This window comes from Nanorana parkeri, unplaced genomic scaffold (genome assembly GCF_000935625.1).
Source record: "Nanorana parkeri isolate BGI_ZX_2015 unplaced genomic scaffold, ASM93562v1 scaffold519, whole genome shotgun sequence".
In the NCBI taxonomy this organism is placed as follows: Eukaryota; Metazoa; Chordata; class Amphibia; order Anura; family Dicroglossidae; genus Nanorana; species Nanorana parkeri.
Genome location: NW_017306787.1, coordinates 29,772 through 44,244, shown reverse-complemented (window position 1 = coordinate 44,244; position 14,473 = coordinate 29,772). Strand labels below are relative to the sequence as shown.

Sequence of the window (14,473 nt, the reverse complement as noted above, 5' to 3'; positions counted from 1 at the left end):
TTCCCCAAAACCCCCCCCCCCCTTACGCTTACCCACTATGTCCAAAACCATTGTTCTCTGGTACCATTATACAGTTGTGTGAAATTTGACTGTTCTGTGATCCCATTGTTTTTCTAACTAGTCAATTTTTCTCTTTAGGATAATTGGGATGATGAGGAAGACGCAGAAAATAAGACCAGGCCCCAGCAAGAAGGTAAGGCACTGGGAATATTGGGCCTTTTTTAATGAATTACTGATACTGTCCAGGGGTATATAAAAAGGTGAAAAGCTCTATAAGTTTATTTTTTTGCTTTTTTTTATATAGTTTTTAAGTTTCACATGATTGGCTGTAGCCAAATTGAGAGTCCTCTTGGGTGGGAATACAGCCTCTTGTCAGTCATAACGTACCGTCCAAATGGCCTGGTCCAAGCTGTGGGGAAGATCGGGTTATGACCTGTTCCCCCTCTGGCTGTCCCAGGGGAGGGGGGGCGAGAGGCTCGGGGGAGGAGAGAGGCTCCCCCTCTGGCTGCCCCGGGGGGCAGGAGGTTGTCCTGGGGGATCTTTGTATTTTGATGGATCGTTGTGTGTGGAACTTCTTAGTTTGGGAGCAGGATTTTGTCAGGTTAGTGGCAAGCAAAGAATTTTGGAGATCAGGGTTAATTGATACACAATACATGTTGGGGTTGAGCATGCTTGTGTCCATGCTGGTGTTGTTTTTTTACCCACAAGGCAAATATTCTTGTATAATTTGAAATAGTTTTAATCTAATGCCTACATACTGAAATTTGTTTTTTCTTTAGTAGAAACCAAACCTTCAGAAAAGAAGAAACTGAATGAAAAAATTAAAGAAAAAGAAAGGATTCTGAAAAAGAAACAAGAGGAACTTAAAAAAAGGGTTAGCAAATGGACATGCTGCTTGCTTGTAGCAAAGCTTAATTTCATTTTGACCTTTACTGTGTCTGGAGGTGTCTTAGATTGTGCCTCTGTTTCTTAGATAGAAGAGCCCGAACCTGTAGAATTGTCACCGGAGGAGCAACAAGCAGAGAAACTGCGATTGTTGAAACTGCAAGAGGATTCTGACCTGGAGCTGGCAAAAGAAGCTTTCGGTAAATAGTTGAGCCACAAATATCAGACAATTTTCCCAATTAGTTTCCATGGCACAGGTAGACGCACTGCTTCCCACTCTAGTTTATTTTTAGTATATTGTACGCTTTGCAAGTTTTAGTGAAAAGAACAGAAGAAAGTGCGTGAAGTTCATTCTATTATGCACAAGTTCTGGTGTAGTTGGGTCGGGATTACTAACCACCTTTACTATTGTGCCCTAGAAGAAGTTGTTACTACTAGATCAGCCTTTGTTACTACCAAGTTATTTCATCTAATAGGACAAATTACGGCATGGTGCTGAGATATTTAAACATTTGTTGCATGCATTTTTTTTTCTACCTAAATGCTGGAAATATTGGATATTTTTTTAAATAAGGTATTATAGCTAATCCTCAGGATTTTAGACTTTTAGTGCCCACTGGCTGACATGGACAACATACCTAATGTTTGCTTCTTTGTGTGCCACTTTTTAGAAATTGATTGTAGTTTATCAAAACATTGTTTTTGACCAAGGCTTTGACTAATTAAAATGTGTTTTTGTTTTTTTGTTTTTTTTTACATAGGTGAAGTTGTAGACAATGTTACAGGGTTAGATGTCATGAATCCGTCCTCGCGAGAAGACTTCACGGAATTTGGAAAGTTGTTGAAGGAGAAGATCACGCAGTATGAGAAATCGCTCTATTACCCAACCTTTCTAGAAGAACTATTGCGAGATATTTGCATCTCATGTACGTATCCTGGGCTATGAGTTTAGCAGAGTTGGAACTAACCTTTTGTTGGGCATAGATGAGGGCATGTGTGTGTGTGTGTGTGTGTGTGTGTGTGTGTGTGTGTGTGTGTGCTTCATGCCTACCTGGGAGAGTATGATGAACGTAGCATGCCTATGTGCACTGTATGCTTGGATTGGTTGAGCAAAACTGATGTTAGATTTATGATATGTATGGATTTGGATTGAAAGATTGTATTTGTGTATGGTTGGTTGGGGATTGATAAGAGTAGATCTGACTTGTCGTTCGTATTGGGTTATGGTTGTCTAATCACATGCGGTTTTATTAGGACACGTATATTTATTTTTGAAGCACGAAGTTATGAATGCAGTGTTTAATATATAATTGAGCAACTTGTCTTGCAGTGGAAGTAGAGGACTTGAAGAAAATTTCAACTTCGCTAACAGTTCTGTGCAGTGAGAAACAGAAACAAGAAAAGGTGAGGCATTAGCTAGAATTTATTGAGTCCTAATGGTCTTCACATGAAAGAAATTATATTTGTCTGTCTTTATGTCAATCGGCAGCTTTAAACCTGTCATGATGGATACTTGGAGGCCACCATTGCTGAGCTCTCCTCTTAAGTTTTTAAAAAGCGTAACTTCTTTTAATGTGACTTTAGCTTGTTAGGCCCCTTTATGATAGCACATAGAAGGCATTGACAGGCACTGGTTTTGGCAATGGGGGTTTGTTAAACCCAGATACGTGCACGTCCTCCGTCCCATGCAGATTACAAAGTTTGTCTGACATATTCTTCAGCTGTGAACCTAGAAGTGCTCAGATTTGAGCACTTCCTTGTTCATGCAATGTAGAGGAGCTTGGTGATGGAGGTTCACTAATCTCCACCCACCTTTATATCTTAACATTCCTCCCAGGGCTCTGGCCTTCTAGAGGAGACCGTTGAGGGGGGCCACCAAAGAAAAACAGCTACCTGTCAGGTTTATAAACTAGCTTGTGTGTGCCGTGCGTCTGTGAGCTTGTTGGCTGCCTTTGACAATACTGCTCAGGGGTGTGGAAATTCTTGAAAAAACGACATGTCCAAGGGCTAAAGCGGGGGTCAAATCTACTTGTCCTTCATGACAATCTATTTGTCCCAATACAAAAAAAAATATTTTGCTTTCATTACTCACTATCGCTTTCAGTACTCACTATCGCTTTCAGTATCGGTGCTTCCGTTGGCATGGATTGATTGTGAATGGCTGGGAAGCCGGTTTCCCGGCCAATCAACATCGAGCCAGCTTGCTAGCCAATCAGGAAACCTGGCGGAGAGTAATGACCTGATTGGCTGGGAGGACGGCTCGATGCTGATTGGCAGCCCATCAGCAAGGAGCTGGCTTCCTGGCCAATCAGCCAACAGAGAGGCGGGTCATTAGTCACTGCCCCACTTCCTGATTGCACGGGAAGCTGGCTCCATGTTCCCCTGCGGCACTGCCGGTCGGAGGAAATCTTCCTCTGACTGACTGTAAGTTCCAGTATTGGGGATGGTATCTGAGCATTTGGGCAAGTACAAGTACTCGCCCAAATGCTCCACATCTGTGCATCCCTAATCAGGACTGTATTTGACTGTGATAATTAGCACTTCTCATTGGTCAGCGTGGTCCCCTGAGAGAGACCAGGCCAGATTTGATTGGGTAATTCCATTTTCCCGTATTACCTGGGAACGTGAACTTACCCTTAATTGCACATTGTGCGTGTGAGAGAGTTCTGTTGCATGGCTACCACAATATGGCACACAGTGAAATGGCGGCAGGACTCAACACACACACACAATTTCCTATGCATGCGTTTATTTGTATGCAGATGGCAGGGGCAGCGGAGTTGGTTTTAATTTTATTTGTTTTACGTTGTCACTTTTTTTATTTTTTATATATTTTATTTTTGACTTTTTTTATAACTTTTAACACAGGGTGTTAAAATCCTCTGTGATAGTTTGGAGGTGACTGGTTCTCTTTATGGAACCTGCCCTCCTCCTTCGGGCGATAGGAATTCCACACACCTGCTGCTGTAATAGTTATGGTGATGGCAGAAACATGATTAATATTATGAACCAATGACCCATTCGTCTTACTCTTCTCCTTGGATTTGTTTAGTTAGTGATTCAGGAAGTATTAAAGCCATCAGTACAGCCAGTCATTTAGCATTTTCAGAAGGTTAGCAGAGACGCCACTCTGTTTACCACAGCAATACCCCACATATGGCACTGCAGATAACCTGCATGGAGTGGAGAACAGCAGAGTTGTACTGCCGACATAACAGTAGATGGCGCTCTTTCCTCTGAAGTTCCTACTCCTCTCCTGGCTAAGATGGCAGACTTCTTTGTTCTGTTTTTAAAGCTTAGATTTTGTGCTGCTTGAACGTAATACTTTTCTTGTGCGTCTGTATTTGTTATATAAAATGGCAAATAACCCTAAGCCTGCAGAAACGGAACTACCTCTTAGAAATAAACAAAGAGAATGGTGGGAAATGCACAATACAAGTCTACATCATGGTGTATGAAAGCACCAGATTGTAGTACAATTATATGCTGGGTTATCTAGTTATCCTGCTGGCCTCAAGCTTAAAGGAAAAGGTGTATGTGTCTTTAGCATGCCTAAATGTTCGTTATTACCATTGTCTGCAATGTACATGTCCTATAGAGTTCAGTTTCTGGGAAACAACATATTGCCCCCATTTCTTGTCGGCATGAAAAGGAGTGTACAATTTCTGTGCATTAAGTCCATGAGTACAGAAATGTTCCTGTTGTCAGAGGTTGCCGATTGTTCTGTAACCCCCATTTTATTGCCCTTCAAATGTGTGAAATCAACTGTAATACGTTCATTAAACCTATTCTTTAGGTTTATCTATTTCTAGTCTGTTTTTCCACAAGTCACACTGAACCATGCAGAGTAACAGCATTGCTGCCTTATCATGCAGTGTGAATGTCGCTGTTCACCGTAGATACTCTCCAACTGTCCTATCATTCCCCAGACTGCTGCTGCAGGACAGATAATGACCACATGGAATGTGTGATAGAACATGGATAAGAATTAACCTATTTTATGTCTTATGCCTATTAGCAAAATAAAGCCAAGAAGAAGAAGAAAGGTGTGGTTCCGGGAGGAGGGCTCAAGGCCAACATGAAGAGTGATCTGGCTGATTATGGCGGCGTAGATGATGGATATCGAGAGTTTGAAGATTTTATGTGACAATCGCTTAATATCCTCAGCTCTGACCGAAAGCATCCTCTCCCCTCTTCAGGACTCTGCCAAATGCTACAATGGAAGAATTCAGCCCCTTCACTCAGCCTGAAAATGTGGTTGGGTGAATCTGGATACTACAGGGTTAATAAGACCCACCTCACACCATGCATACTTGCTCGTGCACTCTATATTCTGGCCTGTGATCTCGTCTGCTCTGATTGCGGCATGCATGTCTAGCGTTGCCATGTTGCAAACAGTGGCCTTTGCTTCCTTCCCTCTGCCCTCCCCACATACAAGGGAAAATACCTTTCAAGTAGCACTCTCCAGCCCCTGCTCATTTTACACTGTTACCTTTTCTAGCTACATTAGGCTTCAAATGCCATTGGCTGAGCCTTGTACTAGTAAGAGCTCTGGCCTGTGCTGTGCTGAGACTTCCTTTTCACAGCACAGAGCTTTATCATGTGTTTAACATAAAGACTTAAATCCACATGGTATTATCTGAATGTGCAACCATGCTACCCAGGAGAGAAGCGGCAGCTGCCACTGATGCCTCAGACTTGGGTCCTTGGAGAGAGACTTGAGCTGCCATTGTGAATTTTGACCACCACATACAATGCCCATGACGAGAGATCACCATTTTTTTTTCTTTTTTTCTTCTGGTTGGCTTGATATTTATTTTAGGAGTCGAGTGCTTGCGTGATTCCAAGGTTGGTTAGCTGCTTTCTAACTCTTGCTCAGAAGTGCACGGTCTGACCCTTTCTTCTCAAACTTCAATTCTGCTCATTTTACGGATGAAGCTTTGCAAGCAGGTCCTTCCATGGGAGAATTGTTATATTAACAATAAGACTGCAATGTTTGTTTTATAAGACAACTAATTTAATAAACTCATCCTTGTGACAAGGTGGCTGCTGTGCTTTCTCTGGTGCGGTTTTACTGGTTGCTTTTGGCAGAGGAGATCCTAAATCTAATTTTTTGCATAGACATAAGGAGCACGACCTCTATGCGAAAGGCCAATTTGGCATTTTTTTTTATTGGCTTGGGAGGAGTATGTGCTACACGTGACTTCTTAATCATGTAAACTGACTTTTATGCAATGATTTTGTTTTATTCAATTGTGAATGTTCCATACCGGTGCCCAAATAAATACTTTTATTCTCTGCAATTGCCTAATTTTACAACCTTGCTGCTGCCAGTGTTGGAAGGAAATCACATGACTAAGCGTTTCAGGTAAGCTTTGTGGCCTAGTAAAACTACTGTACTGACGTACCGTCTATACTGCAAGTTTTAAAGATTAAAGTGCATATATTGAAAAATCCCAATTTCCTGTGACATCTTCCAATGTATGGTACCAGAGTCCTTCATGTGCTCTTGGTAGGATGCGTGGGGGGTTTGCTTCAAGGCTGAGGATCTATTTGTACTGTCTGGCAACTGATACAGTGTGAATCACTATAGCGTGATAGCTGTCATGACCAAACTGGACTAAAAGTAGGCTTCATAGACCATGTTGAAGAGGACGCCGTCTTTTACAGGAATGGGACATTAGCACTGGCAACTTAGCTACTTTACGGCAAAGTGGAGACACTTAAGGTGCCTGCGGCTGCCTGCTTTAGCCTTCAACACGATTGCTGTGGACCCATTTGGAATCATAGCCCTGGCTGTAAACAGGGCGTTGACTTTTCTCCAAATTGAAATTAAGCTGAGACTTGTCCTCTTGTCTTTCCACTGGGCCTTGGGCTTTTCACCGTGGAAAGATGAGGTAGGGGCTGAGAATAATCTTAAACTTGGATCAAGTTGCTGCATGCTGTCTGGGATTAGGATCCAGGGAAGGACAAAGTACTCCATTTAAAAAGCAATGAAGTTACAATCTGGACTTAAGGACTGTTAACTACGTTTTAGTCCAAATCGGATTCACTTTAGACCCTTCAGAGTGTGCATGGTACAGGGTTCTGCTTAGGAAATATAGGAAGTCTGTATCAGGATTGAAGTGGGGATATTAGCTGAAATGTAGCTTTGAAAAATCTTGTAACAGATTGATTATTTCTAGAGGTGGATACATATGGCAAGGTTTATGGTAGGGATGTATAAACTACAAATCCCATGGGATTGTACACCCCATTGACTGGTGTGACTGGTGAGGAAGCCTGTCATCATCCAATCGGCCAATCAGCGGGAGAAGAGGTCAGAATGGAGCAGATGACTAGGCTGTGACAAGGAGTGGCTGATGTAGACGGAGAAGACGACACAGCAGGTTAGTACTGCAGCATCATATATACCAAAAAGATAAACCAGCTAACAAGAGTGTCTGTCTGGTTTAAAAAGGGTTAACAGAGGATCGGGACAAGTATTCCAATTACAAAACGTTTATTAGATAAAATATCAGTTTTGGACATAAACATCATATCACTAACTGGTTTTAAAAAAAACAAAAAAGCATGACCTACAATTATAAATCTTCAGGTATGCAGATCTGTATAATGTGCTCTCATTCATATATGCTAATTAGCACAGAATGAGCGCATTATACAAACAGATCTGCATACCTGAAACTGTATTAACCCCTTCGTGACTGACGACGTACAGTGTACGTCGCCCGCATCGGGGCTGTTTAAACAGACTCCCGGTGACTTTTGCCGCCGGGACTCTGTTTAAACTTGTAGAGTAAAAAAAATTAATATAAAGCCATGTATGCAGAATTGGATATAGCTGTGCCACACTACAATAATACACTGGACAAGTCTGGACATGTGCATCTATTTTCCCCACTATAGGGATACAAGCCTTAGTTAGCAATGGCATGATAAATATTCAGTTCATTTAATTATTCAATGTCTTTTTTTTATATATTAGTTTCTTAATATTATGAAGAACATGAACACTCTGTAGTGTGGCACAGCTATAGCCAATTCTGCATACCTGGCTTTATATTATAAAGTTCTTATAATATAAAGCCAGGTATGCAGAATTGGCTATAGCTGTGCCACACTACACAGTGTTCTGGTCTGGACATGTGCTCATCTATTTTCCCCACTATGGGGATACAAGCCTTAGCAATGGCATGATAAATATTAATTTCATGTTCTTCATAAGAAACTGACCTAAAATCATGATTTTTGTATTGCTTTAGAAAAAATGTGACCTGTCCCTTTAAGGAAAAGTATCGGTAATTGGTATCGGCGAGTACTTGAAAAAAGTATCGGTATTCGGTCTTAAAAAAAGTGGTATTGGAGCATCTCTAGTTTAGGTTTATGGTAAATGACAGACTGGATTCCTTGTATCCCTCAGAATGTAAGAAGATATATATAGGTACAAAGCTGAGAATTTTATGATTGTGGTGAGTAAGGGTTGTTGAATGGACCTGCTTGAAACCAGTTATTATGGGATTCAGTAGAAAAACAAGCTAAAGGGGTTACATACAAAAGAAAAGTACTTTTTCTGTTCTCAGTTAAAGGGATATTGGTTAGTTGTAGATAATTGGCTAAGCTTAGTTTAATGGTGACTATTGGGAGGTGGTCCACATGTGATCTGACCTCCTAAGGTCTTGCTGGAGAATGTCACAATGGTCCTTCTATAGAGAAACCTGTGTTTTTCCTCGACTTTAATCCCCTTCCCCTTCGAGAGCAAATGGTGAGTGCTTGGTTATTAACTTGAAAGGGCAAAAGAAAAGCCTCTACTTAATTTGAGCTTACAGCAGAGGCTGTTAGACAAAGTGGTTGACGATTTTCAAGGCTGCCACATGGTCCCCTGTTCATTCATTAATTATGCTTTACCGGCTGGATATTCATGTGTCTTCTGAAGCCATTTTTGGGTGTAAGGTGCTTCAAGCTGCCCTCCTGAGCGCTTTCTTTCCTTGTAGGTCTATTTGCTGTGTTGTTGCCCACCCCTCAGTTGGACTGCTTTTGGGCATCCCATGGTCTAGACTCTGATCCTGTGCTGTACAATTAGGAAAATAGGATTTTTAGAATTATCTGTAAAATCCTTTTCTTGGATTCCAGTACAGGGCACGACAATCTCCTCTGTTCTTACGATCTCTGTATTGCATGCTACCAAACAGGCTTTCTGAGAAAGGGAAGATGGGGTTGTCCCCACAGGGTTAATTAATACAAGCTCTTGTGTCTTGTACTGTACTCAAGGATTTCACAGCTAAGATAAAAATCCTTTTGTTTTGTCCATTTTAATCTCACTGTAACTATTAAGCTATTGAAAAAGCTTGAGCCTACTTCTGAGCGCCGCTGTCTTGGATCAGGAACCCCAGGCAGCTTCAGAACTGTCACTCTTTTACGCTCTGTGGTATTCCCCTGCTATCATTTATGTTTGAGGTTCACGGTACAGCCTCTCATGTATTTGATAATGGGGCAGAGACGCTATTAGCTGGAGATTGTCCACAGCGGAGCAAAGGATGCCGGCAGTGCCCCCTCCTCCACTCTACACATACTGCAATCAGCTCCTGCTTTGTTTCATTTTGTGCAATGTCTCTGCTCCAACACTTCGGTTTATTTACTTGATGGATTTACAGATAACAAATTGCTGATCTTGCATGAAATCTTAATGTATATTTCCACTTTTGCTGTCAAAACTGCAATGTTTGTTCCCATTCATGCAGCATACCTAAAAATAATTTACAAAAACTCTTACGTTCTAGGTGCTGCAAGCTTGTGTCTTAATTTTCAAGTGACCGAAGACTGTCTGTCCCCATAGAAAGACTAGGAACAATGAACTTCCACTCATTCACACAAAATGCTCCTAGATCTATAGCACGATGTTGGAACATACATTGTACCCACAGATGGCAGCAGACATTCCGGACCAACAGATCTTTGGGAAAGAGCTTAAAGTGTAGTTTTTGGTGAAGGTCTTTATATAGATTCCAACAAGATACTCTTAAGCGGTTTGAGTGTGAAGCTTTAGGGTCAGACTGAGCTTCCTCTCATTAACACACAATGCTGTGAAGGCTTTAACACTTTGTTAGGACAGATTGTGATCAATTATAGTTTACAACTAATTAGATCTGTCAGCACAGTAAAGACCGGGTTAATTGTTATGTTAACATTCATTTCCCAGCTGCCAACCCTCGAAACTACAGGGTATTGTGCCACCTGCAGGAGAAGGACGCTAGGCACAAAGACAAGAGCCTAGGGGTGGCCTCTGCTGGTGGCGAAAGGGAGCCGTAACTTCCAAATAAACGTGAATAGCCCGTACCACATCTAGACAATGAAGAGCCCTCTCCTTCCGATGAACAGGCTTCGGACACAGAGAAGGAAGGACAACATCTTCATTGAGATGAAAATTTTAATGGCCACTTTAATGCCACTTTTTGAGACAGAGACAAAAGTGGAATCTCTCAAAGTTTTAAAAGGAGAATCTTGCAACACAGAAAGCACCAAATGCAAATCCCAAAATGGTAACTGACCTAAAGGGGGGAACTGTCTTGGATCAGGAACCCCAGGCAGCTTCAGAACTGTCACTCTTTTACGCTCTGTGGTATTCCCCTGCTATCATTTATGTTTGAGGTTCACGGTACAGCCTCTCATGTATTTGATAATGGGGCAGAGACGCTATTAGCTGGAGATTGTCCACAGCGGAGCAAAGGATGCCGGCAGTGCCCCCTCCTCCACTCTACACATACTGCAATCAGCTCCTGCTTTGTTTCATTTTGTGCAATGTCTCTGCTCCAACACTTCGGTTTATTTACTTGATGGATTTACAGATAACAAATTGCTGATCTTGCATGAAATCTTAATGTATATTTCCACTTTTGCTGTCAAAACTGCAATGTTTGTTCCCATTCATGCAGCATACCTAAAAATAATTTACAAAAACTCTTACGTTCTAGGTGCTGCAAGCTTGTGTCTTAATTTTCAAGTGACCGAAGACTGTCTGTCCCCATAGAAAGACTAGGAACAATGAACTTCCACTCATTCACACAAAATGCTCCTAGATCTATAGCACGATGTTGGAACATACATTGTACCCACAGATGGCAGCAGACATTCCGGACCAACAGATCTTTGGGAAAGAGCTTAAAGTGTAGTTTTTGGTGAAGGTCTTTATATAGATTCCAACAAGATACTCTTAAGCGGTTTGAGTGTGAAGCTTTAGGGTCAGACTGAGCTTCCTCTCATTAACACACAATGCTGTGAAGGCTTTAACACTTTGTTAGGACAGATTGTGATCAATTATAGTTTACAACTAATTAGATCTGTCAGCACAGTAAAGACCGGGTTAATTGTTATGTTAACATTCATTTCCCAGCTGCCAACCCTCGAAACTACAGGGTATTGTGCCACCTGCAGGAGAAGGACGCTAGGCACAAAGACAAGAGCCTAGGGGTGGCCTCTGCTGGTGGCGAAAGGGAGCCGTAACTTCCAAATAAACGTGAATAGCCCGTACCACATCTAGACAATGAAGAGCCCTCTCCTTCCGATGAACAGGCTTCGGACACAGAGAAGGAAGGACAACATCTTCATTGAGATGAAAATTTTAATGGCCACTTTAATGCCACTTTTTGAGACAGAGACAAAAGTGGAATCTCTCAAAGTTTTAAAAGGAGAATCTTGCAACACAGAAAGCACCAAATGCAAATCCCAAAATGGTAACTGACCTAAAGGGGGGAACGATACACGTATCCCCCTACACCAAAGTAAGCACCAGGGAATTGGGCACCAAAGGCTGCTGAAAATGGACAGCCAAAGCCAAAATCTGACCTTGCTAAGGACTAGACCCTGATCCACCCCACGCTGAAGAACAATTAGAATCCTGCACACTGAATAGAAACGTGGATGAAGGTCCATGGCCTTCCACATGCAATATAGGCCTTCCACATGCGATGGTAAATTCTGCTAAATATGTCGCTCTGTGGCTATGCTTCGTTTCGCCTCGATGACTTATGTAAGCCGCTGCTGTGGCATTTTCCGACTGTACCCGAACCGGCAAGTCCTGAAGCTGATAAGTCCACTGTCAAAGAGACAATCGAATCGCTCGAAGTTCCAACACATTGATCGGAAGGTGGGACTCCCAACACTCGAATCAGAGAAGCCTGCGAAGCAAAACAGCCGAGACTGACAATTTGGACACCAAGAGACCCACATCCAGCGCCACATTACAGACATACAGTAGACCCTTTCAGACCCTGCATCAATTGATCTGCCAATTCAACGCAGGTGGGAGAAGCCTGCTCATTAGCGAGACCCTGGTGAAATAGTTTTGCCCATTCCGTCAAGGTTTGAGAGACCAGGACCAGGCCAACACAGGGCGAATCTAAGCCCCAGTGACGACATACATCGTCCTTGAAGTAGCCGCCACCTTCCTATCCATGGGGTCCCGGAAAGATGGGGAATCCTCCACAGGAATGACAGTAGCCTTATTTAGGTGTGACACAGGAGGATCCACTATCGAAGGGGACGACCACTTTTTCATAAAACCTTCCTCAAAGGGGTAGCGCACTGAAAAACGTTTAGGCACCGGGAAGGACTTGGTGGGACGTTTCCACTCCTTGTAAATAAAATCGTTAAAGAAGGAGACCTATGGGAAAACCTTAGCCGAATGCCTAAGCTTATGAGTACCAAACTAAACTGGAAGCACCTCAGAAGAACTGGGAGCATCCTCCATCTTCAACATCTCCCGAACGGAACAAATAAGGGCAGCAACCAGCTCATGTTCATGGACCCCAATGGAGGCGGACGACTCGTCGCTACCTGATCCCTCCAGTGAAGTCACTATGTCGCCCCGAAATGTTGGCTGTATGATGCATGTGACGATTGAATAAAAAGTGCTTTACTTCTTGCACATATCGAGTGCTGGTGACTTTGATTATGGACTGTATCTGACGCGGCGCCATCCGTGTTGTCGCTTCAAGCACCAACCTTTCATACAAGGTCTGTATGCTGTATGGAGTACAGGTGATTTTGTGTTATCGTTCTTTACAACCGTTACTGGCGGTTTCACATACAACCGATCAGCGGCTGTGTAATACATCACTTCGGCATTCACCTGTCAGTCATCTGGCTGCTATAGCGAGAGAACAGAAGCCGATGAAGCAGATCTGTGCTTCATCAGCTTCTTTTGGGGGCCCCAGGTGACATTAGGGGTCCTAGGGACCCCTAATGTCTCCATAAAAAGGACCTATCAGTGTGCCTTTGCTATTATATAGGCGGATTTGTATCCCCCCCATGTGATAACAATAAAAGTGGGGGGAAAAATTATATAAATAAAAAAAAAAACACGCACAAACGTAAATATGCGTCAGAGCGCAAAAACGACAATTGCATTACACGTTACATATCGAAGTGAACGTCAGAGTGAGAGCAATCATTTTAGGGCCATCAATCACTGATAACACTAAGCCCTCGTTCCCACCTGAACGTTTTGTAGCGCGTTCTACGCTCGACGAACGCTCTACAAAACGCTCAAAAATATAAATCCCATTGTATTCAATGGTCTCGTTCCCACCTTGGCGTATTTCCGCCCGCCCCTAAAGCGCTACAAAACGGCCCACGCCTGAAAAGGTACAGGTACTACTTTGGGCCATTTTGTTGCGCGTTTCCATTGGGATACAGCCAAGTAGCCTTCGGAAACGCGCGACGGTCACGCGACTTTTTTACCATGAATCGGGGTAAAAAAACGCGCGACAGATACGCATATGCAATACGCCTAGGTGTGAACGAGACCTAAACTGATGAGCGGTAAAAGCACCTATGGCCAATTTTGGGTAATGTAGTTTTTTTGGCTTGACATATCTGGTGTCTTTTTACTCGACGTGACCCCGCCTTTTATATTTTACCAAAGAAATTGGGTAATAATGTTTTATAATTTCATATAGGGGAAAGTTTTTTTTTTTCTCAGTAATTTTTCTATAATATAGTAAAAAATAAAAAACCCCAGTGGTGATTAAATACCACCAAAAGAAAGCTCTATCTGTAAATTCATTTCAGTGCAGCGTTGCATGACGGAATAAACGTCAGTCAAAGTACCGCAGCGCTAAATACTGAAAAATGGCCTGGCCAGGAAGGGGGTCTAAACACAGCGGTCAGCAAGTGGTTAAACAAAAGAAAAAATTGCTTTTTTTTCCCAGGTGAATCATATGTATTACAAAACGTTTTGTGAACTCCACTGAAGATCCTTACTTGCTTATGCAGAGAAAAAAGTCATTTCAGTAACTTCTCCAAGCTCACTGCTGAATGGAAAGGAGTGTCTGTTCTAATCACAGCCCCAGTGTTGTAAAGGGAGACACAAAGTGTTCTCAGCACCCCTGTATATGTGGGGTGAGGTGACCGGCACAAATGACAGGCTCACAGCAGTACACCTAAGGGCAGTGCTGGGGAGCTCGGTGCATACTTTTGGTATCAATGCAGTTGTAGACAATAGTAGCTCACTAAAGATTATTTTAATAACATTTCATTATAAAATATAGCAATTATAAGGTAGCTCAATTTATTATTTTTGACCAAAAAT

At 42.4% G+C, this 14,473-nt stretch overlaps 1 protein-coding gene across 2 annotated transcripts in view; it reads left to right on the top strand.

The window, feature by feature from the left end:
* EIF3J (eukaryotic translation initiation factor 3 subunit J) overlaps positions 1-5,323 on the top strand; it is a 16,401-nt gene extending 11,078 nt beyond the window's left edge. Inside the window, exons 3-8 of one of the 2 annotated variants that reach the window (XM_018561371.1) lie at positions 139-193; positions 783-874; positions 974-1,085; positions 1,653-1,811; positions 2,216-2,289; positions 4,904-5,323. In XM_018561371.1, coding sequence (XP_018416873.1) covers positions 139-193; positions 783-874; positions 974-1,085; positions 1,653-1,811; positions 2,216-2,289; positions 4,904-5,032 — 621 coding nt within the window. In that variant the 3' untranslated portion in view covers positions 5,033-5,323. Of the gene's footprint in view, positions 1-138; positions 194-779; positions 875-973; positions 1,086-1,652; positions 1,812-2,215; positions 2,290-4,903 lie in introns of both variants that reach the window. The other variant, XM_018561372.1, reaches the window with a different exon arrangement.
* Positions 5,324-14,473: the final 9,150 nt, after the last annotated feature.